Source organism: Cupressus sempervirens, chromosome 7 (genome assembly GCF_028749045.1).
Source record: "Cupressus sempervirens isolate cs-2001-9-10 chromosome 7, ASM2874904v1, whole genome shotgun sequence".
Lineage (NCBI taxonomy): Eukaryota > Viridiplantae > Streptophyta > Pinopsida > Cupressales > Cupressaceae > Cupressus > Cupressus sempervirens.
This window is the reverse complement of record NC_143124.1, coordinates 872807685-872835114: the sequence shown is the minus strand read 5'-3', so window position 1 is coordinate 872835114 and position 27430 is coordinate 872807685. Positions and strand designations below refer to the sequence as shown.

The following is a 27430-nucleotide window of genomic DNA, read 5'->3' as shown; positions in this document are numbered from 1 at the left end:
TTAGGGTGATTTGGGGTCAACATAAGATGCATTGGGAGTTTCTTTGAGATTTTTGGGTATGGTAGTCTCAATTCCAGGATGAATGTTGTCACAATATCTAAACAATTTAGAATATTAGGTATGGTAATTTTAGCTCCATTGTAGGAAATTTAATATAATAGTGATAGGTAGACATGTGACTTGCATACCAGTAATCCATGATTGACTGAAAAAGAGGTTTTATATGAAAATAATGTCAAGTACTCGATGAATGAAATATTTAATTGCATGCACAACCCTAATTAGGAGAATGACACATGCTTTGGAGGAACACTCTTTTTTATCATGCAATTTAATTGTTATTTTTCTTCTTAAAATCAATGTTATTTTTTGAGCACCCCAAAGTGGTAACCTAAGTTTGAAGGTACAAATGTTTAGGCTTATTGGTTCATCTATCACAACCACGTACATGTGCATCATGAGATTGTTGTACAAAAGAGTCATTATTCTTAAGGAAGGTAACAACTTGAGGAGAAGAAATGTGTTTGATCGTAGTTTGAAAATGGTTCACATGAAGATTTATAAGTATAATTGCTTTAGAAATAGCTTTTTTAAGGATAGACTTATGCTTAGGTAAGAAATGTAAATGTCAAGGATTGATATCTGTGTGGCTATTTCCCTAAAAGATCTAGAAGTTTGCATTAAATAGATGAAATAAAAGGATTGGAGATAGACAATCAAAGTGTAATTGTATCTCAAGATGTCAAAACATTGAATTCAAGTGTTTTTTTCTTGTTTGTAAAGGTAGAAACACAATTGTTTCCATAATTAGCATTAGTACATTTCATGAGATTTTCAAGTTTGGAAGCCTTTCCTTTCTCATGCTTGATGAAGAGATCCTTGAATATCTCATGATAAGAATTTAAAGGGGTGTGTCCATCATAATTTTTTTCTTCTTTTTAACAAGGTGTTGAATGGTGTATCTAAGTCACAAAGTAGGGTTTTTTATTATTACTAGAGCTAGTGTAACATTTGTTGCCTTTGTATTTGTAAATCTTGTTAACTCCATTATCAATACGTGTTTGCTTAATTTTCAACCTTTGTCTACGATTTTGTCAAATATTTATAAGCACTTGACATGTAGTTGAAGCCAATTTCTCTATTCAAGTTTTGGACAAAAAAGCCCAACCAATTATTTGTTAGGAATTTGTAAAGATATTTCATTGACTCATGGATGTATAATGAACTAATGAGTTTGAAAAGAAAAGTGGAAAAGGTGCAATAGGACTAGGAAATTGACCACGCAAAGATCAGTCAGATGGAAGTTTAGGTTGGTAATATACCAGAAAAACTAAAGGAATATGAACACAAACTTTGTCTGTTGATCAAAGAAAGTTGCAAAAAGATGGAGTAGGTTACTTCCAGCATTTGTGCAGCTGCTGCAAGTTTAGGAAAGTGAACTAATGAAGAAATTATGTCTCCAGGTGGACCAAGTAAAAGAACCAGACAGAGCTCTAGGAAAAAGGCAGCCAAGCTAACTGGTGGATCTACTGCTGACACCATCCAAAGCACTGCGGAGGTAGGCAAAGAGGTGGTGAAAATGATTAAAGAGCTACAATAGTAGCTAGTAGTGTCACTGGTATATGGTCTCTATTTTTGTAGTGGTCTTGTTAATTGGTCACTGATCTTGGTTATTTTAATTGGTTTTTGTCTGCTGTAAAAACTAGGTTCCAGGTCCTTGTAAAACCTGGGTTCATTTTATGGTCTTTTTTTGTGGTTTCAAGTCCCTGTAAAACTTGATTTTGGTACTGTTAAACTGCAAGTTTCATGTCCTTGTAAAACCTAGTAGTGCTTCATGGTTTATCTTTTACTTTTTTGTTAAGGGTTTCGGGTCCCCTTTAAAACCTATTTTTACCTTAATCTAAAAAATGTATCAATTTTTGTAAGAAAATGATATTGCACACAATAACCTCATGTTCTTAATTTTAAGCATAGTGTACGACAAACTTATTGACTAGTTTTTCAAACTACTTGATAATCAAGAGCAATCTCAAGAACCATTCCATGGAACTCTCTATGAGATTACAAGGGAAAAGTATCCTAAGATAAGTTCTTCAGTTGAAAATTATAGCGCAGAGACACAAAACTCTCTCAAGTGATCTCCGTGATTTACCTCTCCCTTGAATTTGACATATTTAGTAATATCTAAATTGGCGGGGAAAGGTGGCATAGCTATGCCTACATCAAATGGATATGGACACGTGTTATCAATATAGAATCTTATGAAAGAGGTCTTATTCTTCTTGACATTATTTGATTCTCCTCCAAGAGCCTTAAGTTGTTGTTGCATGGGGTCATCAATTTTTAGGTGCTTAGATGTAGTGGGACCCTTTTAATTGGGCTACAAATAGTAATATTGCCTTTATTTTAGTATCTTCAATAATACTTTGACTAGCATTCCAATGATTGGTTGTTTATTTGTTTGTTTTTATAACCACTAGAACCAACTCTACCACCCACTTTAAGAAGACACATCAAACTCAAAAGGTATATATATTCCTTAATTTGTTATTTTTCTAAAATAGTATTCAAGATTGTAATTTGATACTTTTGTGAATAGCTTAGGAAACTAATCACCATAAAGGATTTTCTCTACTATTGTGTTTGGTATTTCTACATTGTTATAGGTATCATGTAATTCATGTCCAAGTATTTATATACTAATTTCGTCTTCGTGTTCCTTATTTTGTACCTAATTGTGTTTGATTTCTCTTATTTATTATGTTCTAGTTTTTATGGGCATATGTTAGTTGTAACTTTCAACAATGGAAAAGGGATGGATGAAAAGGTAAGAATCAAATTCTATGATAGGAGATAGACTCAACATGATTGATATATGTTAAGATATGGATAAACTAAAGGAACAAGGTAACTTTAGATATAAAAATGACAAAGAAGACAAATATTACTTGAGTTACAATAGATAGACACAAGAAAAAATATAAAATATAACGCACCAAAATAAGGTAATATTATGCTTTGAGATGAGGTACTCTACTCAAAGATGACGAGACAATCCTACATTCAAAGAAGACGGATCTCAATTGACGAGAGTTTAGTAATCATAGACAAATGTCATGATCTAGACCAAGAGAAACCTAAGATAAATTTGTCCACAAAGATGGATATAATAGCTATGATTGAAGGAGAGATGTGATGTAATGCATGATTGAATGATCAGAGGAATAAATGTCATGTTAGAAAAATATTAATGAATTGAATTGTATGAACCTTGATGATTGCTAATTATGAACCTAATATTTGACAAGTATAGATTCCAATGTACATGTTAGAGGCATTGATGATTACGAGTGTTGATGTGTAGATCTCAGGTGTCAAAGGATGTTAATTGAGAACTTTGACACTATATGATTGCTAAGATTGATAGATGTCTTGTAAATTGATAATGCAACTAATATGGGTTAATAATTGATTAATAAAGGAGAGAAGCATGTTATAACTAAAGACAACAAGCCTTATTATTTCAAGCAACAATTATATGTAATTATGTTTTGGAATAGATGTCCAAATGAGCATAAGAATTGAGGTGCAAGTTCAGGTGCTAAAAAATCATATACATTGATTTGTAGAGCTGAGGCACCAATGTATAATAATATGATAGTTTTCCCTAGATTCTAATGTGTTGTAGGATTTCAATTATTTGCAATAAATCTACAAAGAAATACACACATGAAAATGTCAAACACTTGCCTTTGGTCCTTAGACTCTCTAAAACATTGATATTTAGTGTGGGGATGCTAGAAGGAGGCCCAATGATAAATTTGATAAATGGGCATTAAATATATAAAAATACTTATAAGCATGTACAAATAAAATTCAACATGGTTAGTTACTGGATTAGGCTTAATCACTAAATTACCACATCCATGATAGTTGGCTAGAGGTATGGTGAAACAAGCTTAGTAGCATAAGCTCAATTGACATTCTCTCACCATGGTTCCCATCATGAAGCTTCTGAAGAAACCTTATAGCCAAGAGATTCTCACCCTATTAAGGGGAGTGTATGTTGAGTAATATTCAGGATGGAATCTTATACCCTTGCACCAATCCAATAACATTGATAGATTGGCCAAAATGATGTAATAAGGGCTCTAAGAATACTAATAGGTGTCAGTTCTGTAGATTCTCAATCAATTAATCCACTACCCTTAGGAACCCCTAACTTGAGTTTTGAATATTTGAAGACCTCGAGACTACAACTCACACCACTAAACCTAGATTGAGCTCTAGCTATTGCCAACTCACCTTGTCATATAACTTGCTAGAGTGGCATGCTTGAGATCATCCACTAAGAGAAAGTGAGCCTCAAGCATGTCTATCTTAAAAAAGAAGATATGCTATAGATTTGCAGTACTCTAAAGGGGGATAGGACAATTTGTGAGAATAATTTTAGGAAGTGTAGTTGATTTATGATTCACCCAAGATCCATGAATGCTAGGACAAAGGATATGTTACAACTACAACATTAGGAAACTATTATTAAATTCTCTAATGCAAATGTACTCTACACCAACAACCTTAGGTAATATATAGCATGCAAGTCCACCAAACACATATGATACTTATTTACTAACATTTATAAACTGAAGTGTGCTCTAAGATAAAACAAACATGTTTTTTAATCAGCCTTTTGAAATCCAAATGTGAGCTATGCTAAAGATGAAAGGGTTTGACATTTGGTACCAAAGATTCTACAATTTTTTTCTTAATTTTTCACACATTCAGAGGCACTAATATTTAGACACACACACAAACTAGTAGTGACAAAAATCCATAGATGGAGATATTGATCTACAAATTTGAGAAAATAGACTACTAACTTTGTAAACAAAAGTCAAACCCTGCCAAGTAGAATGCTAACCTACAACTAAGGGTTGTTGGAAAAGCTACCAAGGGTTATTAGAAAAACTAGAAAGTCTAGAATACACATAAAGAAACAAACACTAAACAAAAATAGTTTACCCATCCCTAACTAAGTGGAGGTACCAATAAAGAAAAAGGTATAGAGAGAGGGGAGATAGTGATAGAGAGAAAGAAAACAGTGAGATAGAGATATAGAGAGGAAATTAAGGAGTGCATGTATATAAGTGAGAAAGAGAGAGAAATCAACACACACACACACACACACATGGAAAACAAGGAAGAGGGATGGACAAAAATAGAGAGAGGAGAGAGAAGTAGAGATATATGAGAGAGTGACAAGGAAGATGGGGGGATATATAGAGATAGAAAGGACTGTGTGTGTGTGTGTGAGAGAGAGAGAGAGAGAGAGAGAGAGAGAGAGTATTACTTGTTTAATTCTCAAATAGAACTATTTAATTTAATTTTATTAATTTAAATAATTTTTATACTTAATAATTTTCAATATGTAAAATATAAAACAAATAGAATTATTATTCAACATATAAATTAAGTTAATAAAAATATTTAAATCTACAAATTTTATATCTTATATTACTTAATATGCAAATTATATATATTATATTTTAAAAAAATGAATCATAATTTAGTCGATAGGCTATTTGTGGGAACTTCGTTCTTAGAAATTAAATTTTTGATAGAAAATTTGCAAGAGTTTAGCCGAGAAATTGAAATTCCTTCCTGTAGGCTAGTTTTTATCTCCCTCCACTTTTAACTCTTGTTTTGATATTTATTATTTGTTATCTCCACTTTTAACCATTGTTTTTCTTTTTCTATTTATTAGTTGTGATCTCCAATTAGGTCATGTTGTGATGTATTCAATTAACTTTTTATTTTTACAATTGATTTAGATTTTAGTTTTTAGATTATTATTGTTATTTTTTATATTAGTTTAATTTTTTCTTTAAATATTATTTTTTAGTTTCTATAATTTATTTATAGTCAATAGAATATTTATTAGACATATTTTTTATATATATTTCTCTTATTAATTTTTCATAATATAATTTTCAATAGGTTTTTTTAAATGATGATTTTTTTCATATTCGATAAATTTAATTTAAATAAATAGTAAATATTATATTATTTAAATTAAAAATGGTTAATAATCTAATTTGTTCACATAAGATTATGTTGTAATATCTATTTATTAAACTTTTGATTTTTTAAATTGATTTAGGTTTTAGTTTTTAAATTACTTAATTTTCTTTTAATATTATTTTAGTCTTTTTTTAAAATATTGTTTTTTCAGTTTTTATAATTTATTTAGTCAATAGAATATTTGTTAAAGATGTTGCTATTTTTTATTTTATTGTTTGTTTTTCTCTAAATTTTTTGATGGTTTTTTTTTCAAATGATTTTTTTTTCATATTTGATAAATTGAATTTAATTGTAAAATATTGAAATTATTGAACATGTTTCTTTGTTTTAATCTTCAACTTTTTTATTTTTATATTTACATTTAAAAATACTTATGTTTACATTATTTAATGTTCATTCTACATTTTTCTCTTAAATCTCATCTCTTATCGACGCACTCGTTACATGTACAAAAGTATGCAATTGCTAGTATACTATTATTTCAAATAATTTGTTATATTAAATCTCTAACAAATATACTTATTTTTATTAATATATTAATAAAGTTAAATAAAGATGTTTAAATATATAAAAAATAATATCTTACAATACAAATACACTTAATATTTACAATATAAACTAGTAATAAATTGACTTAATAATAATAATAGAAAATAGAAAATTAATTTTTTTATATCTTTAAACAGAAAACATCGTATGCATATTGAAAAAAATAAAAATAATTAACCCACCCTAACCCAAAAACCAAATCTCCATGGCCCGGGTAAAGAAGAAACAGGGGAATGACGCTTCACGCATAGCAATTAAATTCATTGTTCGTCTCAGAAATATGAACTGTGAATCGCTTTGTTAATTCTTCTAATTTCTCTGTTACAGCCATTCTATTCAGCTCGCAGCAATGGGAAAGAAAAAGAATAACGAAGGAAAAAATAAAACAAAGAAGAAGAACAAGACTCAAGCTTTAGCACCTGATGCCGTCGCCATGAAGAAGAGAAAAACAACATCAGAGGCTAATATGTTTGAAACTCTGTGGGCGCGCAAGAAATTTAATATTATAGGAAAAAAACAGAAGGGCCAAGGACATCGCGTTGGCCTCTCTCGTTCATTAGCCATAGAAAGGGTACGCAGATTCCATTATCTTATTATGTTTGCATTTGTTATCATAACTTACTCAGCTCAGCATCTTTCCGCTGACTTTCTACACTTCAGGGGTATCTTTTTATCAGTTCCTCTAGATTTTGCACCTGCAGAGTATGAAAACTCTCCATAACAGCTATTCATTCAACATTGCCTCTCAAATGCTAAAAGCAGTCATTCCTTTGGTAAAAACAAAATGCGTACATACGTTCATGACAATATAATTAGTGTCCACTAAAAGGCGCTCAAATAACCGGACAATATAAGATGTAAATTTATTCTAGAGAGCTTTGAGTACATCTACACTATCTATTAAGATCAAACATAGTCAGGTTAATACTACGCCCAGGATTGGATGTGGAAATTATAGCTCATTCAACATTGAACATTGAACATTTGAAATATGAGCATGTAATGTGTTCTATTTGGGCGTTGTAGTGAAAATTGTACATATGGGCTTTCAATATGGCACATTTTGGATGCGATTGTATACCTCAATCAATATTAATCATTGAACACTTGAAAATATGAGCATGAGATATGTATGTGTTCTAGCTGGGTTTTATTATGAAAACTGTACATATGGGCTCGCAAATAGCAAATTTTGGATGCGACAGTTTACCTCAGTCAACATTCATCACTGAACATTTGAAAATATGAGCATGTAATATGTGTCTTAGTTGGGTTTTATTATGAAAACTGTACATATGTGCTTGCCAATGGCACATTTTGGATGCGATACTTTACCTCAGTCAACATTCATCACTGAACATTTGAAAATTTGAGCAAGTATTATGTGTCCTCCTTGGGTATGAGAAAACTGTACATATGAGCTTGTAATATGTCACACATGTTTTTGACTACAGCTCTTCTTTATGAAAGCCTGGAGCTCATCCCATACGATTTTGATTTCAACTGTATTAACGTGGCTATGAAATTGTAAAATTCCAGTGATAGCTAAAGAAAATGATCTTTGTCCAAGTGGGGCATGTGGTTTAATCCTTATACGGTACACTCATAATTAGAGTGACTCAAATGCGATATCTGTAGAGTTTCTGCAAATTCCTTGGACTGAATATAGATTAAATTCTGCCCTCTCTATCTTCTTATAACTTGCTGTGAGTAATTTCAGATTATTGCCTCTCACTGGATTAGAAATGTAAATCAGAATTCTGTGTTTTACTTTTGCAATTTGTATGAAGGCAGTAATGACTAAGGAGCAGACTTGTATTGATCTTGTGTGTCCTTAGACTTCATCCTTACCCTTTATAAGTATAGGAGTCAAGGGACATGTTCTTAGAAAGGACATGTCTCTTCCAAAATTATTTGCCTAACCCTTTAGAAGTCGGTGGCTTTCTAAGGATGATTAAGTTTAATCAAAAACATACACAATCAAGTTTAGTTTAGTCTTAAACAAACATCCTAAGGATAGGCACTGATTTTATAAAGGAAACAATGCAAACAACTTAGTCCTATATTTATCATGCAATCTTAGATCGAATTGATCTGTTCTCAGATCAGTATGCTTTAACAAGTTACAGAATTAACACTCCCTCTTAACTTGATAATCATACTGAGAGATATCATATCTAGCAACATCAATAAAGATGAACAAGCAAGATTTGATACTCTATATCTATCTAAATCTTCTTAGCATGTGGTATCATAGAACACATGATACAATGTCATATTACTAAGCCTATAGTATGAGAAATCACTGATACTAGTGATAACAGTATTGCAAAGAATACAATGTACAGGATAAATCTGATGAGTATTTTAATTTCTTCATTTATCCAAGTTGTGACTCATAGATACTGGTATTTCTATATCACAATATGATCCTAAGTTTAAGACCTACCAAAATACAGGATAAATTTGAAGAATAATAACATTCTTTCTTTATCCAAATTGTGACTCATTGATATAGCAATGTCAATATCACAATATGATCTTGAACTCATCTGGATCGTACAGTATAACTCTACTGTTTGGCACATTATCTAAGAGATCGCCATCTCTCATAATGTCTTATTTACAAGTGTTCATTATCTCCGAGATTGTCACCTCTTAAATAATGAATACAAATGGTGGAGCCCATAATAGTCAATAGCTTGACAAAATAAAATCATTTTATTAATAATTTAAAGAATACAAATGGATTACAATTCAACCATACCAAGTCTTCTCCTGAAGTGGTCTATCTTTACTCTAGATAGAGGCTTGGCGAGTATGTTTGCTGTCTGATCAGCAGTGCAAATGTATTCTAATTTTACAGAATTGTTGTTTACCATATCTCTTACATAATGGTAAGGAATTTCAATATGTTTGGACCTGTCATGAAACACTAGATTCATCGAAAGCTTGATGGAACTTTGATTATCACAATGAATAATCGTAGGGTTCGTGGCTTGCCCAAATAATTCCACAAGTAACTTCCTTAGCCGAACTGCTTCTTGAGAGGCCATTGCTGCTGCAATGTATTCAGCTTCTGTGGAGCTTTAAGTTACTGAAGATCACTTTTTGCATATCCAAGATATCATTGCTGATCCCAAACTGAAACATCCTGAAGTACTTTTCCTATCTTTAACACTTCCACCCCAATCTGAGTCAATGAATCCATGTAAATCTAAGCCAACCTTCTTGTATTGGAGTCCAAAATTAAGAGTGCCTTGTAAGTATTTTATAATGTGTTTAACTGCAACTAGGTGAATCTCCTTTGGCTCACACATAAACTGGCTTAAGGCATTAACAACATGGCAAATATTAGGCCTTGTATTTACTAAGTACATAAGGGATCCAATCATCTGTCTGTAGAGAGTAGAATCTATGGAAGGTGATTTTGCAGTTGCTTCATTAAGTTTATGTAGATTAGTCTCCATTGTAGAAGACATAGATTTGCAATTCCACATTCCAAATCTCTTCAAAATGTCTGATGTATACTTCCTTTGATTAAGTATGATACTGTCAGAATTCTGTCATACTTCTAACCCTAGGAAGTAATGAAGGAGTCCTAAGTCTTTCATCTCGAATTCTCTAATTTGATCTTTCTTGCATTGATATATAAGATGATCATCACCTGTTATTAATAAATCATCAACATACAGTATCAGAATTACCATATCATCTTTATCTCTTTTATAATATAAATTTGGATCGACTTCATTCTTAGAGAATCCTAAGCCGGTGAGATACTTATCAATTCTTTTATACCAAGCCTTTGAAGCCTGTTTAAGCCCATAGAGAGCTTTCTTGAGCCTGCAAACAAAAATGTTAGGATCATGAGTTTCAAATCCTTCAGGTTGCTTCAGATATACTTCTTTTGTAATCTTTCCATTTAGGAATGCTGTTTTTACATCCATCTGATGTACTTTCCATCCCTTCAATGCAGCAATTGCTAAGTGTAATTTTTCTACAGATTCTTATGACAAAATTCTGAGATAAGGATCTAAAACTAGTTGAGACTCAACCCTGATCAAGTACTGATGTACATGTCTGAATATGCTGAATACTGAGAAGATTGTAAACTGATGTGTGAAATCAATGCAATGAACCCGATAGGTTATATATGCTTTTAGTCCAGACTGGTTATATTTTGTGTGTCCTAAAACTGCATACATTACCCGCCTAAATATCCTCATTGAAGGGTGTGTCCCTTAAGGGACATAACCCTTGATATACACCTATTAGTTAAATTCTCTAAGTCGGCGTCTAGTAATTAGTCACAGGTCTTAACTAAAGTTTAGTTAGCTGTCAAACTAATTAGTCTTATCTTGATCGTCGACACCTGTATAGAGAATATAAATAATACAAATGTCATTCAATAGAGGATGTAAAACAAGAAGAAATAAGGCACGATCTGTACCTATCGACCTGTAGATTATACAGGTTATTTTCTTAACACTCCCTCTTAACCTGATAATCCTACAGAGAGATATTATATCAAGCAACATCAATACAGATGTTAGGCAAGAATTAATACTCTATATCTGTCTATTTCTTCTTAATACATAGTATCATAAAACACATGATACAAAGTCATATTACTAAACCCGTAATGTGACAAATCACTGCTACTATTGATAAGACACACGTTGTGACTCATAGAAACTGGTATTTCTAAATCACAACTAGATCTTGAATTTAAGATCTACCAAAATACAGGATAAAACTGAAGAATTTCTAGAATTCTTTCTTTATCCAATTTGTGACCCATGAACATGTCAATGCCACAAGACGATCTAAAATTCACCTGGATCTTACAATAAAATCTACTGTTAGGACATTATCTAAGAGATCGTCACCTCTCATAATGCCTATTGTACAAGTATTCATTATTTCAGAGATCGTCACCTCTTAAATAATGATTACATATGGTGGAGCCCATAATAGTCAATAGCCCGACAAAATAAAATTTATCATTTTATTAATAATCAAATAGGACAAAAAATGAATTACAACTCAACCATACCAAGTCTCTTTCTGAAATGTTCTATCTTTACTCTAGATAGGGGTTTGGTGAGTATATCTGCTGTTTGATCTGCAGTACAAATGTATTCTAATTTCACAGAATTCCTGTCTACCATATCTCTTACATAATGGTAAGGAATTTCAATATGCTTTGATCTATCATGGAAAACTGTATTCATTGAGAGCTTGATGGAACTTTGATTATCACAATGAATGATCGTAGGATTCATGGCTTGCCCAAATAATCCCACAAGCAACTTTCTCAACCATACCGCTTCTCGAGAAGCCATTGCTGCAGCAATGTAATCAGCTTCTGTGGAGCTCTGAGCTACTGAAGACTGTTTTCTGCATATCCATGAAATCATGGCTGATCCTAAACTGAAATAACATCTTGAAGTACTTTTCCTGTCTTTAACACTTCCACCCCAATCTGAATCAGTGAATCCATGCAAATTTAAAGCAACTCTCTCATACTTGAGTCCATAATTAAGAGTACCTTGTAGGTATCTCATAATGTGTTTAACAACAACTAGGTGAATCTCCTTAGGTTCACACATAAGCTGACTTAAATTATGAACCGCATAGCAAATATCAGGTCTTGTATTTACTAGGTACATCAGAGACCCAATTATCTGCTTGTAGAGAGTAGAATCTATTGGAGGTGATTCTGCAGCTGCTTCTTTAAGTTTATGCAAATTGGTCTCCATTGGAAAGGACATAGACTTGTAGTTCCACATTCCGAATTTCTTCAAGATATCTGAAGTGTACTTCCTTTGATTCAGTATGATACTATCAGCATTCTGTTGCACTTCCAATCCTAGGAAGTAATGGAGAAGACCCAAGTCTTTCATTTCGAATTCTCTGATAAGATCTTTCTTGCACTGATCTATAAGATGATCATCACCTGTGATTAATAAATCATCAACATACAATATCAATATTACCATACCATCTTTATCACTTTTATAGTACAAGTTTGGATCGGCTTCATTCTTAAAGAATCCTAAGCCAGTGAGATATTTATCAATCCTTTCATACCAGGCCCTGGGAGCTTGTTTAAGCCCATAAAGAGCTTTCTTGAGTCGACAGACAAAGACATTAGGATCATGGGTTTCAAATCCTTTAGGTTGCTCTATATAGACTTCTTCTGAAATCTTTCCATTGAGAAATGCTGTCTTTACATCCATCTGATATACCTTCCATCCCTTTGAGGCAATAAGATAACTCTAACAGTAGTATATCTGGCGATAGGAGCAAAGGTTTCTTCATAATCAATTCCTTCTTTTTGAGAAAAACCTCTAGCTACAAATCTGGCTTTATATTTCTCAATACTTCCATCAGTAGCATACTTTATTTTGAATATCCATTTTGAAGAAACAATGGATTTTCCTTTTGGCCTTGGAACTATTTCCCAAACATCGTTCTTCATAATTGATTGATATTCTTCTGTCATAGCTTCTTTCCAAGCGGGATGTTTAATAGCATCAGAAGGATTGGTTGGCTTTGTTTTGGATAAATCAATCATATTTGTTGTATAACCAGAAAATCTTTTAGGTCTTTTACTTTCTCTGACTGATCTTGAAGGTGCAGTAAAATCTTGAGCTGCTTCAACTGTTTAATGGCGCAAAGTGGCCTTTTCTTTGAACTTTCTTCAATGTTTAATTCATCTTCAACCTCTTCTAAGTTCTCCCTCTGGGATTCAGACTCACTTATGCTTTCAGAATTTGATAAAGGAGAGGGTTCATGAGAATTTATTGCCTTTTTAAATGCAAGATCTTCCTCAAAGACTACATCCCTGCTCAGTTCAATAGTTTTCTGTCTAGGTATGAAAATTCTATATGCTTTAGAAGTTTCACTATACCCTACAAAGATACCCTTCCTCCTAGATGGTTCCAATTTGGTTCTCTTTTCTTTTGGCACATGAATGTATACAGGACATCCAAAGATTCTGAGATGACTTATATTAGGTTTTATTTTAGTAAATACTTCTTTAGGGGTCTTATCTTTAAGATAGGAGTGAGGGCTTCTGTTTTGGATGTATACAGCCGTACAAGAGGCTTCTACCCAAAGATAGTATTCTAGATTTTGGTCAAAAATCATAGCCCTAACAGCTTCTATAATTGTCCTGTTTTTCCTTTCAACTACCCCATTTTGTTCAAGGTTATAAGGAACAGTGTACTCCCTCTTGATCCCTGATTCTTTACAATTTTTTTAAAACAAATCTGAGGTATATTCTCCTCCATTATTTGTTCTAAGGGTTTTAATTTTATGTCCTGAAAAATTTTCAGTTAATGCTTTGAATTCCTTAAATCTTTGTAAGATTTTTTCTGATTCTTTGCATTTTAAAAAGTAAATCCATGTTTTCCTAGAGAAGTCATCTATGAACAGGACATAATACCAAAATCCTCCAAGAGAGGGAACGGACATACGTCCACATAAATCTGAATGAATTAATTCAAGTATATTATTTGTTTTTCTAGTACTATCATGAAAAGGTCTTCTAGTACTTTTACCTAGGGCACACCCTTCGCAAATACTAGGGTGATCTTGTTTTAATTTTGGTAATCCGGTAACCATCTTTTCCATAGTAGATAGGGTTTTAAAGTTTAAGTGCCCTAATCTTCTGTGCCATATTTCGTTTGAATCTTCTGCTTTGTGAACAAGAGCTTGAATGGGTTCTATATTTAGTTCATACAAATATCAATTTCTTTGACCAATTACTTTAGCTTTCTTGATGGAAGAATTCTTAGCCCAAGTTAGTACTTTGCCATCCATGAATGCAACATTGTGACCATCATCTTCTAACACTGTAATTGATATTAGATTCCTTTTTATCCTTGGTACATATAGTACATCTTTCAGAAAGAGAGTATTTCCTATTTTTAGCTTCAAAGTGCAGCTACCAATCCCTTTAACTGAATGTGCGGAGTTATCACCAATAGTAACTTCACTGTTGACTTTCTCGAACAAGAAATCTAGAGTTTCTTTGTATCCTGTTATATGCCTAGAGGATCCACTATCTATTACCCATGCCTTATTTGAGATTTCATTTGATAAGGAGGAATACAAAACACGATTCTTTGGATCATGAGTTTCTTCTTCTCTAACAATATTTGTGCAATTCGCTTGTTATTTGGAGTTTTCTAGACAATTAGATCTAAAGTGTCCAAATTGTTCACATTTGAAACATTTTATTTTTTATAGGTCTTTCTTGGACTTTCCATTCTTCTGATTTCCTTTATTTTTTTTGAAATGCTTTTTCTTGCCTTTATACGAGTTGGTATTAAGAACATGAAGTTCTTCATTTTCCACTTTAGGTTTACCTCCTTTCTTTAATTTTCTTGATTCTTCCTGAAGACAATCATTCTTAAGTTTGTTAAAATCCGGAAGCTGATCTCTAGCACTTATTCCTTGGGCAAATGTTTCCCATGATTTTGGCAGTCCATCTAAGGCCATGAGTGTTAGTTCGGTGTCATTTATGATGGTTCCTATGCTTGCCAATTCATCTCTAATACCAGCAACTCTTAGAAAATAGGAGTTGATTGATTCTCCTTTCTTTATTTGGATGTGATTTAGTTGTCTCTTTAGTGCAAGGACCCTCGTTGCATTATTTACTTCAAATGCATTTCATAATGCATTCATCATATCGTAGGCAGTTAGGTGTTTTGTAAGCATAGGTACGATGTCATTCTTAACTCCGTCCAAGATGATTTGAATGGCTTTCTTGTTTCCATTGGACCATATGGGTTTGTGAGGTTCAATAGGTGACTGTTTGGATGCTCCATCAACAAATTGTCTAACATTATTTTCTTCGAGAATCATCAAGATTCTGAATTTCCATGCTTCAAAATGTTCCTTTCCATCGAATCTGTCCTCAGGCCTGATTGCATATGCCATTGAAAATGAAGAATAACTACTGGATATAAACAGGTCTGACAATTAAAAAATCTGCAGAGCCCTAGATCTGATAACAGGGCTCTGATACCATGTAATTTTTCTGCAGATTCTTATGACAAAATTCTAAGATAAGGATCTAAAACTAGTTGAGACTCAACCCTGATCAAGTACTGATGTACAGGTTTGAATATGCTGAATACTGAGAAGATTGTATTACTGAGATAATCTCAAACGGATGTGTGAAATCAATGCAATGAACTTGATAGGTTATATATGCTTTTAGTCTAGATTGGTTATATTCTGTGTGCCCTAAAATTGCATACATTACCCGCCTAAATATCCTCATTGAAGGGTGTGTCCCTTAAGGGACATAACCCTTGATATACACTTATTAGTTAAATTCTCTAAGTTGGCGTCTAGTAATTAGTCACAGGTCTTAACTAAAGTTTAGTTAACTGTCAAACTAATTAGTCTTATCTTGATCGCCGACATCTGTATAGAGAATATAAATAATACAAATGTCATTCAATAGAGGATGTAAAACAAGAAGAAATAAGGCACGATCTGTACCTATCGACCTGTAGATTATACAGGTTATTTTCTTAACACTAAGACTGCTCTTATGGAGGTATATCTGGCAACAAGAGCAAAAGTTTCTTCATAATCAATCCCTTCTTTCTAAGAAAATCCTCTGGCTACAAATCTAGCTTTATACTTCTCAATGCTACCGTCGGCAGCATGCTTTATTTTAAATATCCACTTGGAAGAAACAACATATTTTCCTTTAGGTCTTGGAACAATTTCCCAAACATCATTTTTCATAATAGATTGGTATTCTTCTGTCATAGCTTTTTTCCAAACTGTATGTTTAATAGCATCAAAAGGATTGGTTGGTTCTGTTTTGAATAAATCACTCATGTTTGCTGTATAACTAGAGAATCTTTTAGGTCTTTTTCTTTCTTTGACTGTTCCGTAAGGTGCAACAAAGTCTTAAGCTGCCTCGACTGTTTTAATGGCCCAAAGTGGTCTTTTCTTTGAATTTTGAGTTTCTTCAAGATTCAGATTTTGAATTTCATCTTCAATTTCTTCTAAGTTCTCCCTTTGGGACCCAGATTTACTATTTCTTTCAAAACTACGTAAAGGAGAAGGTTCTTCAGAACTTAGGGCTCTTTTGAGTGCTAGATTTTCTTCAAAAATAACATCCCTACTAAGTTCAATACTTTTTTGTACAGGTATGAAAATCTTATATGCCTTAGATGTTTGGCTATACCCTACAAAAATACCTTTCCTCCCAGAGGGTTCTAACTTAGTTCTTGTCATGTCCCCTTTCTAGCGACATGACTCCTACAGTAGATTTGCCTATCATTGACTCTCGTAGGCAAATGATTTTGGAGAGAGAGTCATCCTGTTGCCAAATGATTGCATTTTGCTCTCGGAGAGTTATAATTAATCCTACATCCAGTAAGTGGGGCCTACATGTTCTAATGTTGAATTGAGATTGCACTTTTAATTTTATAAAGTTATTTATTTAATTTTATAAAGTTATTTAATAGTAAAGTGCATTATAATAAGATTTTATAAAAGATGTTTCTAGAAGATCCCAGTGATTTCTTAAAAAAAAGTGAATAAATAGAGGGCAGGAGGCACCCATTTGGACAAGCGGTTTGGTAGATTCGACTTCTATTTCAGTTGGAGCAATTTGTAGTCATTTGGTCTGCAAGTTCTCAAATTATCTTTGGGAACGAAAACTCCCATTGATAAGCAATTTTGAGGGTGTGGAATATCACCTGAATTATTGCAAATTGGAGGTGACGTTACAGTCATTTCATCAGGGCAGAACTCTGGGGCCTAAGGCCAGTTTTAAGGATTCAATTCAGTAGAGATTGTTAGCAGTGAAGAATTGTTTGAAGGAGGAGAACCAGGGCTTATAATAGAACTTCCTCATACCTAGTCGAAACAGCAGGGGCACTCTTAAATATTCCTTGCTGGAGCCCATATCAACGCCGATTTTCCTTAATGACTGAGGCGCCTCATTCTTGAGATCAAGCCGAAGGTGTTAGGAGGAATCAGGGATTGGGGAGTGGCCTAGGTTATTTATTTTTCCCACAGAGAAATTCGTGGGTCGGCTCATGGACTTCAATTTTTGGAATCATCATTGAAAGAGGGCAATAAGTATATTCTAATCCTTCATAATCTGTTCCATATTACATGCAACTCAAAGCTCTATCCTTCTCGACGCCAGGCGGACTTAGTAACACCAGTTGGAGCATCGTTTGGAGTCAGGTCGAAAGTTTTAAATGTAATAAAAGGAGGGCTGGAGAAGAATCTAATACTTGATCCATATTGCATGCTACCTAGCGCATTTTACATGTTCACACTAGGTGGACACAGATTGGACAGTATTTGAAAGGGGTACGAATTATATTACAAATCGCACCAGTGTAGAAGTATTGAACGGTCGGCAAAACTAACAGTATATGATTAATTCGGCGGTACCAGCTATAGTCCCGAATTTTGGAGGACGGATTAAGGAAAAGACCTGAATCGATCACCATCCAGATAATCTCACTCAAACAGCGAACAATGGAAGCAGTAATCCAGGTTCTTAATGTTGCTTGATTGTCTATGTACAGTCTCTGTCATTTATTTCAATTGGATTGTTATTGGATAAGAGAAGAACTTGTTATTCTGTAACAGATTTGTCCATTAAATAAATGTTCCTAAATACTGTTGGTATCACCTGCATTTGTTACAACTAGCTCATTTGGCGAATTGTTTGAGACATTACACTCTTAACTATTTAACAGTTGCATGCCCAGTTTTGACAAATTTCATAGTACATTATCCTTTCATAGTGCAGTTCAGACTACAAGGCAGGTGTTTTACGAATTGTCTCAGTTTATCATTGGTTCTTTAGTGACCTTTATAGTTAGGGTCATCTCAGTTCTCTTTTCTTTTGGAACATGAATATATACAAGGCACCTAAAAATTCTTAGATGACTTATATTAGGTTTGACCTTAGTAAATACTTCTTTAGGAGTTTTATCTCTAAGGTAAGAATGCGGGCTTCTATTTTGAATATAAGCAATAGTACAAGAGGCTTCTGCCCAAAGGTAATAATCTAGACTTTGATAAAAAATCATAGCTCTAGCAACTTCTATAATTGTACTATTCTTTCTTTCTGCTACCCCGTTTTATTTTGGATTACAAGGAACGGTGTACTCCCTCTTAATCCCTGATTCTTTACAAAACCTTTAAAACAAGTTTGAGGTATATTCCCCTCCGTTATCAATTCTAAGGGTTTTAATCTTATGTCTTGAAAAGTTTTCAGTTAATGTTTTGAATTCTTTAAATCTCTTTAGGATTTCTTCTAATTCTTTGCATTTTAAGAAGTAAATCCATGTTTTCCTAGAGAAGTCATTGATGAACAAAATATAATACCAGAATCCTCCAAGAGAAGGAACAAACATAGGTCCACATACATTTGAATGAATTAATTCTTATACATTATTTGTTTTTCTAGTGCTATCATGAAATGGACTTCTGGTGTTCTTACCCAGAGCACACCCTTTGCATATGCTTGAGTGGTCTTTCTTTAGTTTAGGTAACCCTGTAACCATCTTTTCCATAGTTGATAGGGTTTTGAAATTTAGATGCCCTAATCTTTTATGCCATATTTCATTTATGTCTGCAGCTTCATGAATTAAGGCTTGAATAGGTCGACTAGATTCTGTATTCAATTTATACAAATATCCTTTTCTCTGATCAATCAACTTCGCTTTCTTGATTGAGGAGTTCTTTGCCCAAGTTAATACTTTGCCGTCCACGAATACAACATAATACCCATCATCTTCAAGCGTTGTAATTGAAATTAGATTTTTTTTAATTCCTGGTACGTAGAGTACACCTTTGAGAAGAAGAGAATTTCCCGATTTTAGTTTCAAGGTGCAATTTCCAATTCCTTAAATGGAATGTGCTGAATTATCACCAGTGGTAACTTTACCGTTAACCTTTTCTGATAAAGAGTCTAGTGTTTCTTTGTATCCCGTTATATGTCTAGAAGATCCACTATCAATTACCCATGCTTTACTTGAAATTTCATTTGATAGTGAGGAGTACAATACACGATTCTCAGGATCATAGATATCTTCTTCGCTAGTAACATTTGTACAGTTTGCTTGTTGTTTAGAATTCTCAAGACAATTAGATTTGTAGTGTCCAAATTTTTCACATTTGAAACACTTTATTTTGGATAGATCTTTCTTGGGTTTTCCATTCTTTTGATCTCCTCTTTTCTTCTTGAAATGTTTCTTCTTGCCCTTATAGGAGTTTGTATTAAGAACATGAAGTTCTTCATCTTCTGTTTTCAGTTTCCCTTCTTTCTTTAGTTTTCTAGATTCTTCTTGAAGATAATCGTTCTTAAGTTTGTTGAAGTCAGGAAGATTATCTTTGACATTTATTCCTTGTGCAAAAGTCTTCCATGAATCTGGTAATCCATCTATAGCCATTAGTGTTAATTTTGTGTCACTAATAATGGTTCCTATACTTGACAGTTCATCTCTAATGCCAGCAACTCTTAGGAAGTAAGAATTCATTGATTCTCCTTTATTTATCTGAATGTGATTTAGTTGTCTTTTCAGTGCGAGAACCCTAGTTGCATTGTTGACCTCATATGCATTTTGTAATGTTTTCATCATATCAAATGTAGTTTGATGTTTTGTAAGCATGGGTATGATATCATTTTTTACTCCATCTAATATGATTTGAATGGCTTTTCTATTTCCTCTGCTCCAGATAGATTTATGAGGTTCAACTGGAGGTTGTTTGGATACTCTATCAACAAATTGTTTTACATCATTCTCTTCAAGAATCATTATGATTCTGAATTTCCAGGCATCAATTTGTTCTTTCCCATCAAACCTGTCCTCAGGTCTGATTGTGTATGCCATTGAAGATAGGAGATAGTTGCTAGATACATATGAAGTCTGATTACTGAAATTTGTAGAGCCTAGGTTCGACTACCAGAGCTCTAATACCATGTAAAGTTTCTGCAAATTCCTTGGACTGAGTATAGATTAAATTCTGCCCTCTCTATCTTCTTATAACTTGCTGTGAGTAATTTCAGATTATTGCCTTTCACTGGATTAGAAATGCAAATCAGAATTCTGTGTTTTACTTCTGCAATTTATATGAAGGCAGCAATGACTAAGGAGCAGACTTGTATTGATCTTGTGTGTCCTTAGACTTCATCCTTACCCTCTATAAGTATAGGAGTCTTCCAAAATTATTTGCCTAACCCTCTAGAAGTCGGCAACTTTCTAAGGATGATTAAGTTTAATTACAAACATACACAATTAAGTTTAGTTTAGTCTTAAACAAACATCCTAAGGATAGGCGCTGATTTTATAAAGGAAACAATGCAAACAACTTAGTCCTATATTTATCATGCAATCTTAGATTGAATTGATCTGTTCTCAGATCAGTATGCTTTAACAAGTTACAGAATTAACAATATCTCCATAGTCAACAAATGTGATCCATAGTTCAGCTGACATGATCATATGGCAACATGTCCAGCACTCTCGCTCATTCATCTTTCCAAACTCTATCAAAAAAGTAAATGTCATTAGATTGGCCATGTTCATAGTAGTTTGCCGATTCTTATTATACACAAGGCATCAAAGGCATGCGAAAGATCTTGTGGTAGGAAGAGGGCAGGAAGCACTTTCCCAGCAAATCTGTGGTATGAAGAAGAATGTAAGGCAGCCAAAAGATCTATAAAAATGAAAGATTTGAGCAAAGAAAACAAGAAGTATCCAAAAATGATTCAAGCAAAAAAGAAGAGTATGTAAGTGCAAGGAGGGATTTAATATTTCTTGGAAATCACAATCCTAGAGACTTTTGGAAGGAATTATAATAGAGAAAAAACAAACTCAGAATAATATTATAGATGCTCAGTGACTAGAATATGCAAAGTACTCTATGAGTGACAAGAATAATTCTCCTCCCACAGTGAACACTTCGGTAGAACTCTTCACGGTGGATGATGTCAAATAGGGAATGAAGAAATTAGCAAGTGGTAAGGCAAGTGACATTGATGGTCACCAAGCTGAATTTTTTAAGCAGGGAGTTGAGCTCCTTGCCCCTCACATAAAATAAGTCTTCAATAGTGTCATTTGGGATGGTTTCCCAGTTGATTGGACCACTAGTGTGGTTATTACCCTCTTTAAGAGTGGGGACATCAATAACCGATCTAATTATCACACTATTATAGTCAACACTTTTCTTGACAAACTTTTTGGGAGCATGGTGGAACGTAGTGTCAACAATTGGGTAAAAGGTGAAGGAAAAAGAGCAAAAGGGCTAGTTGATTTCAGGCCTAGACATTCTACTATTGATCATGCATCAACCTCCTACAATTGTAAAGAAAATATGTGACAATCAGGGGGAAGAAGCATATTACTATATTTGTGGACTTTAAGAAGGCCTTTGACACTGTGCCTAGTGACAAGCTGCAGAACAAAATGGAAGAATTAGGTATTCCTAATGTGCATAGAGCGACAATGCATAGATTATATGTGAGAGTCAGAGCCAAATCAGAACTAAGGAAGGAATGTCCAAATTTTTCAGTAGTGACATTGGCGTTAAGCAAGGATGTTCGTTATCACCTACTTTGTTTGGTTTATACATTGATAAATTAGAAACTTGGTTAGACTAAATAGATGGGGGAGGGGTCCAATTGGTAGGATATGTGGTGAAGCTACTTTTATACACCGACGATCTTAGCTTAATACAAAAAACAACTCATGGATTAATAGATCACTTAAGGGCCTTAGAACACTTGCCAGAGGTAGGGATGCAGGTGAACTTTACAAAAATAAAAATCATGATTTTATCTTTGAAGAGGAAAGAAAATCAAAAGACAAACTAACCCCCCTTTTCGAAGGCAGCCCATTAGAAATTGTGAAAGAATAAAAAAATCTGGGGATTGACTTCCACTATGGGCTCAACTAGGAGACTTGTAAAGCGAAAAGGATACAAGGAGTTGGAAAGCGCTGTATCTACTCTAAAATAGGTGCAGAAATGTCAATCTTTGGGACTAGAAAACTAAGAAAAGTCTTTTTGGTTTCTTGGTTATGCCGGTTGTTCTTTATGGTTGTGAAGTTTGGGGAGGCGACATGACAAAAATGTGGATGGAAACAGCTAGAGAGAATTCAGAAGTACCTAATCTCAAGCAATTTCAAAGTCAAAATCTCAGTGTCATATGAAATCTTATTAGTGGAAGCCAATACTTTTTCGTTGGAGGTGGCAGAGATAACCTGGTTAATAATTTATTTAAAAAAGCTTGAAAACATGGATAAGCAACAACCACCCAAAATTATGATGAAAGGGGGTCTTGACCAGAGGAAGAAAACTTGGATGACATAAAGTGATTGAGAATGTGGAACGTCAAGTTATAAGTGTGTCCTAATACCATGAGGAAATATAAAAGTTTGTCATAGAAAAATTTTAGACTGCCATGTGGACTAATCACATTGGTCAAAAAAAGGCTCGCTACATCAAAGAGTTCAACTCAACTCAGGAACATGGAGATAAATCATATCCGAGGGCATTTATAAAAGGGAAAGCTAGGCTGTTAGTAGCACAATTAAGGATAGGTTTGCATCATCTTAGGTATGAGACATGTAGGTGGAAAAGGCCCATAGAGATTTGGGAAGAGAGGACTTGCATGCTCTGCAGGATGGGTACGATTGAGACTCAATGACACTCTCTCATATAATGCACGGGATATGTGGGCATCCGTGCTCAATATGAAACCATCTTGAAGGCCAACAATTTGCACAATTTACTTCAGGTAGATAAGATCAATGAAACTGCTAGTTTGATTGTCAAGATTCATAGCAAGAAATCAGACATGGAAAAGAGTACAGAGATAGCTTAAGGCTGTGAACCTCTGGCCCTTCAGACTGATCAGTCTCGTGGATGTCATTAAAACCATTCATTCATTTGGAAACTTTATGGATTAGGGTGTAAGGCTTATATCATGAACATGCCAGTGAAAGTAAGTCTACAAATTCTGGCATTTTATTTTAAAGTACTAGCATTTGAATGGATCTTTATATTTTCTGTTTATATATTTTTGTTTGAGCGCATTTATGTATTTCAATGGATGTTTATTGGCTTTTTTGTTTGTTTATGAATTCTGTTAACTTGAGAGCATTTTATGTAGCTTTGTAGCTAGTTGATGATTAAGTTGAATGTCTCTGTTATCTGGTTTATCTTGGGGGAGAATAGATAGGTTGATCACGTGACTGCTTTGTTATAAGTGACCTTTTTTGTGGCAAGAGGAACTTGAACTTCGGTCAAGCTTTTATGAATATACTGCATTACAATTGCACTGCAACGGTTTCAATTTATTTGGATGCTGTGTTGGGAGAGATATTTGAGCTGGGACTAGGTTCTTATGAGTGTCTTCCAATTACCACTACACTGGATGGTTTAAATAATTTGAATGCTAAATGGGGAGAGGGATTTGAACTGTAGTTAGGCCTGTGCGGGTGTCCTCCATTACTGTCACACTGCAAATTTTTAGGTTTATTCGTATGCTTCAAAAATCGTTGAACTAATGTTCTGCAAGCAGAAACAAAATATGAGTGCCCAGAAACCCTACCGACAATATATACACACGCAGGGCTATACACAATTGATAATAGAAACATGCTTTTCTAATTTTAATTTATGGGTCAATTTATGCAAGGCACTTAAAGCTTCATGCTCTTCATCTTCTTTAAATTATTCAATTGACACACAGGGCTATACATAATAGATACATGCTATTTTAAATATTTTTTAATTGTTCAATTTATGCAAGGCACTAAAAGCTTGGTTTTCATTATCTTTTTTTAAATAATTCAATTGACATAGTCTGTTTTGAAGTGCATTTACTTTCGATAAGATCCATATCTGGAGATCCAGCAGCAAATGCTAAGAATTAAATGATGGATGTATATCATTTCTATGGAGTTATATGTTTTAGCAAATATTTAGTGTGTTCTATAACTTTGAAAATTAATAGTCGATGGCAATGTTTGTGATTTTGTGCAGAGGAAGAAGACTCTCTTACAAGAATACAAGCAAAGTGGTAAAGCTAATAAGTTCTTGGATAGACGGTTTGGGGAAAATGATGACAGTCTCGGAGATGAAGATAAAGCTATTATCAGATTCCAACGTGAGCGACAGGTAATGGTCTACTTGCATTTAATGCTATATTAATGAATATTCTTGCGTGCAGGAAGTCTGAGAGGCATTCATTTCATCTGGTAGGATATCAATGGAACTTATATACACTTTGATTCCCAATTAGGGTATATGCAAATTTTATCACAATAGAAAATGCATGCATTGTTCTCAAGAAAACAAATTTTTTAGGAGGATATTATATCAAGTTTTTATTTGGTTTTGGTCATGACATTTAAAAAAAGCATAAGACTCTATGGATTGGAGCAGTTCAAAATTATGGTTGTCTGTTGTTTGGCTTTTGAATTGTTCAAGATATGTCATTTCTCTTTTCATGTGTGTTTAGTTGGGAACATGGAACCTATGGCTTCCCCTGTTTGATCCACACTGACTTAAATTCAATGTTAAATATGGAATGTATGAAATTCTCTCTTTGATTCACACCAATTTAAATCCAATGTTATTTATTACTTTTGTTTTCTGGCTTTCTCCTAGGGAAGGATGGTTAAGCAAAGCAAATTTGCTTTATCAGATGGAGATGATGATATTCTAACTCATCATGGTGCTGCACTCTCAACTCTTGATGACTTTGAAGACGAGATTGCTGAAGATGATGAAGATGGTGCAAGCGAATGTATGCCTTCACCCTGATTTTGCATTTATATGAATTGTGCAGTATTTATGTTTGATTGCATGTTATTCTAGATTGAAAGAGTACTAGGAAAACTACTCACCAGATTTATAACTTGAGAAGGTAGTATGTTAGTTGCCAACTATATGGAAGATCTATCTAGGATCAAAGCACAGGTGAGAATACTGTGAACAAAGTTTCTTCAACCTTGTAAAGCTGTAACAGTAATTAGTGCTGGATGGAAGTTTCTTCGACCCTCTAAGGTAGTAAAACTGTAAAAGTAGTTAGTTCTGGAAGGAAGTTGTAATTAGAGAAGTTTTCTCTATCATATGAGACATGTGTGCAGTCTTATTAGTCAATATCACAGTTATTTTTGTGACCCAATGTAATGTTCCCGTTATAAAATAAATAATAATTTAATCTTTGTAACGGGCCGATTGATTTATTTTATCTCGGACCCATTTTATTTTTGTTTTCGTAGTTTGTGTCACCGTCGGCTATCTTTGTACACCCTCAGAAAGATTTTTCTGATGGGTATTTAAGCACGGCTTGTAGGAAGTCTGTAGGATGCCTTGGATTATATTTATCTGTATTCCGAATTCCTGTTAGAGTTCTGGATTGTTCACCATTTCGGAAGTGAAAGATCTTCTCTATTTGGCTTGTGCGGTTTCGGTGGGATTCAACCCTCACCCTATTCTGTCGGATGTTCGATTCGGTTTGTATCTGCAAAATTGGAGTGCCATCATTATTTGCAAATACTTATATCAATTTGTGAATGTTCTTCCATGTGTGTGCTGGCATTGTTAGTTATCTCTAGCAAAAATAATCATAAGGCATCACAATCCGTACAGCCAATATCATTTTTGTCATATACTTTTAGCTCCATTCCTCATCCATACGGCCACTCACCATCTTTCGACATAGATATATATACATTAAGGTAGATTGTCAATATTCGATCTCGCCATACTTCCCTCCTATTCCCCGTACAGCCATCTTGGCATTCCCCCACACATACGGACATACAATCATCACTGTACGGCCTGTTATCAACCCCGTACGACTTGTTGTCGACACTGTACAACTATCTCATTTCCAACCGTATAGCTATCCATTTGCCACTGTATGGCTATCTCATTTCCAACTGTATGACTATCCATTTGCCATCGTACGACTTGTGTCTGCTTGTTGTACGACCACTTCACCTTTCGTAGTTTAGCCTTCTGCAACCATTCTCATTTACCTCCATAATCCGCATTGTCGTACGGCCCTAGTTCTGGTATATTAGCACTCCATTGTTTTCACACACGATAGAGAACGGGAACTTATATTGGCTACTGTTGCATTCTAGAGAGAGGATTAGGAACATTATAGTGGTATTAGAGCTGGTGATCTTGCTAGCCTGTTTGGATGATTGAGAGATTTTGGTACTTGGATCACACTATGGCCCCGAATAGTGATGGAGAGTGGTGGTTGAAGACACTACAAGGGATTGGCAAAGAGCTTAGTGAAGGTGTTGATCTTCCATTAGATATATTGGAAGTATGTTTGTGGCGGGTGGACCAATTACCTTCAAGATTTATACAGAGAATCCTCTCGCTGATTAAGGATGCCTTAAGTCAACCCAGGCTTTTGAGACACCATGACAAGGATAAAAGATTGGTAGTTGCAACATGTCTTAGCGAGGTCTTGAGAATTTCGGCTCTTGAAGCACCGTATGATGATAACAACATGATAGAGATATTGCAATTGATAGTTGATAGCTTTCAGAGTCTTGATGACTTCAGTAGTGACCCTTTTGGTAGGAGACCTACAATATTGGAGAATTGGGCAAATGTCAAAGTAAGTAATCTTCTCTTAGATCTCAAATTGCAAAATTTGGTCCATGATATGTTTCATCACTTCTTGGTCACCATCAAGGAAGATCATGATGCTAAGATTCCAAATGCTATGGAGAGTCTTATGATTTCGTGCATT

The 27430-nt window shown here is 34.1% G+C and overlaps 1 protein-coding gene across 1 annotated transcript in view; it reads left to right on the top strand.

The window, feature by feature from the left end:
* The first annotated feature begins 6781 nt into the window (after positions 1-6781).
* LOC149550232 (uncharacterized) overlaps positions 6782-27430 on the top strand; it is an 89524-nt gene continuing 68875 nt past the window's right edge. The window contains exons 1-3 of the mRNA XM_089793328.1: positions 6782-7201; positions 24691-24825; positions 25318-25456. Coding sequence (XP_089649454.1) covers positions 6980-7201; positions 24691-24825; positions 25318-25456 — 496 coding nt within the window. The 5' untranslated portion in view covers positions 6782-6979. The remainder of the gene's footprint in view (positions 7202-24690; positions 24826-25317; positions 25457-27430) is intronic.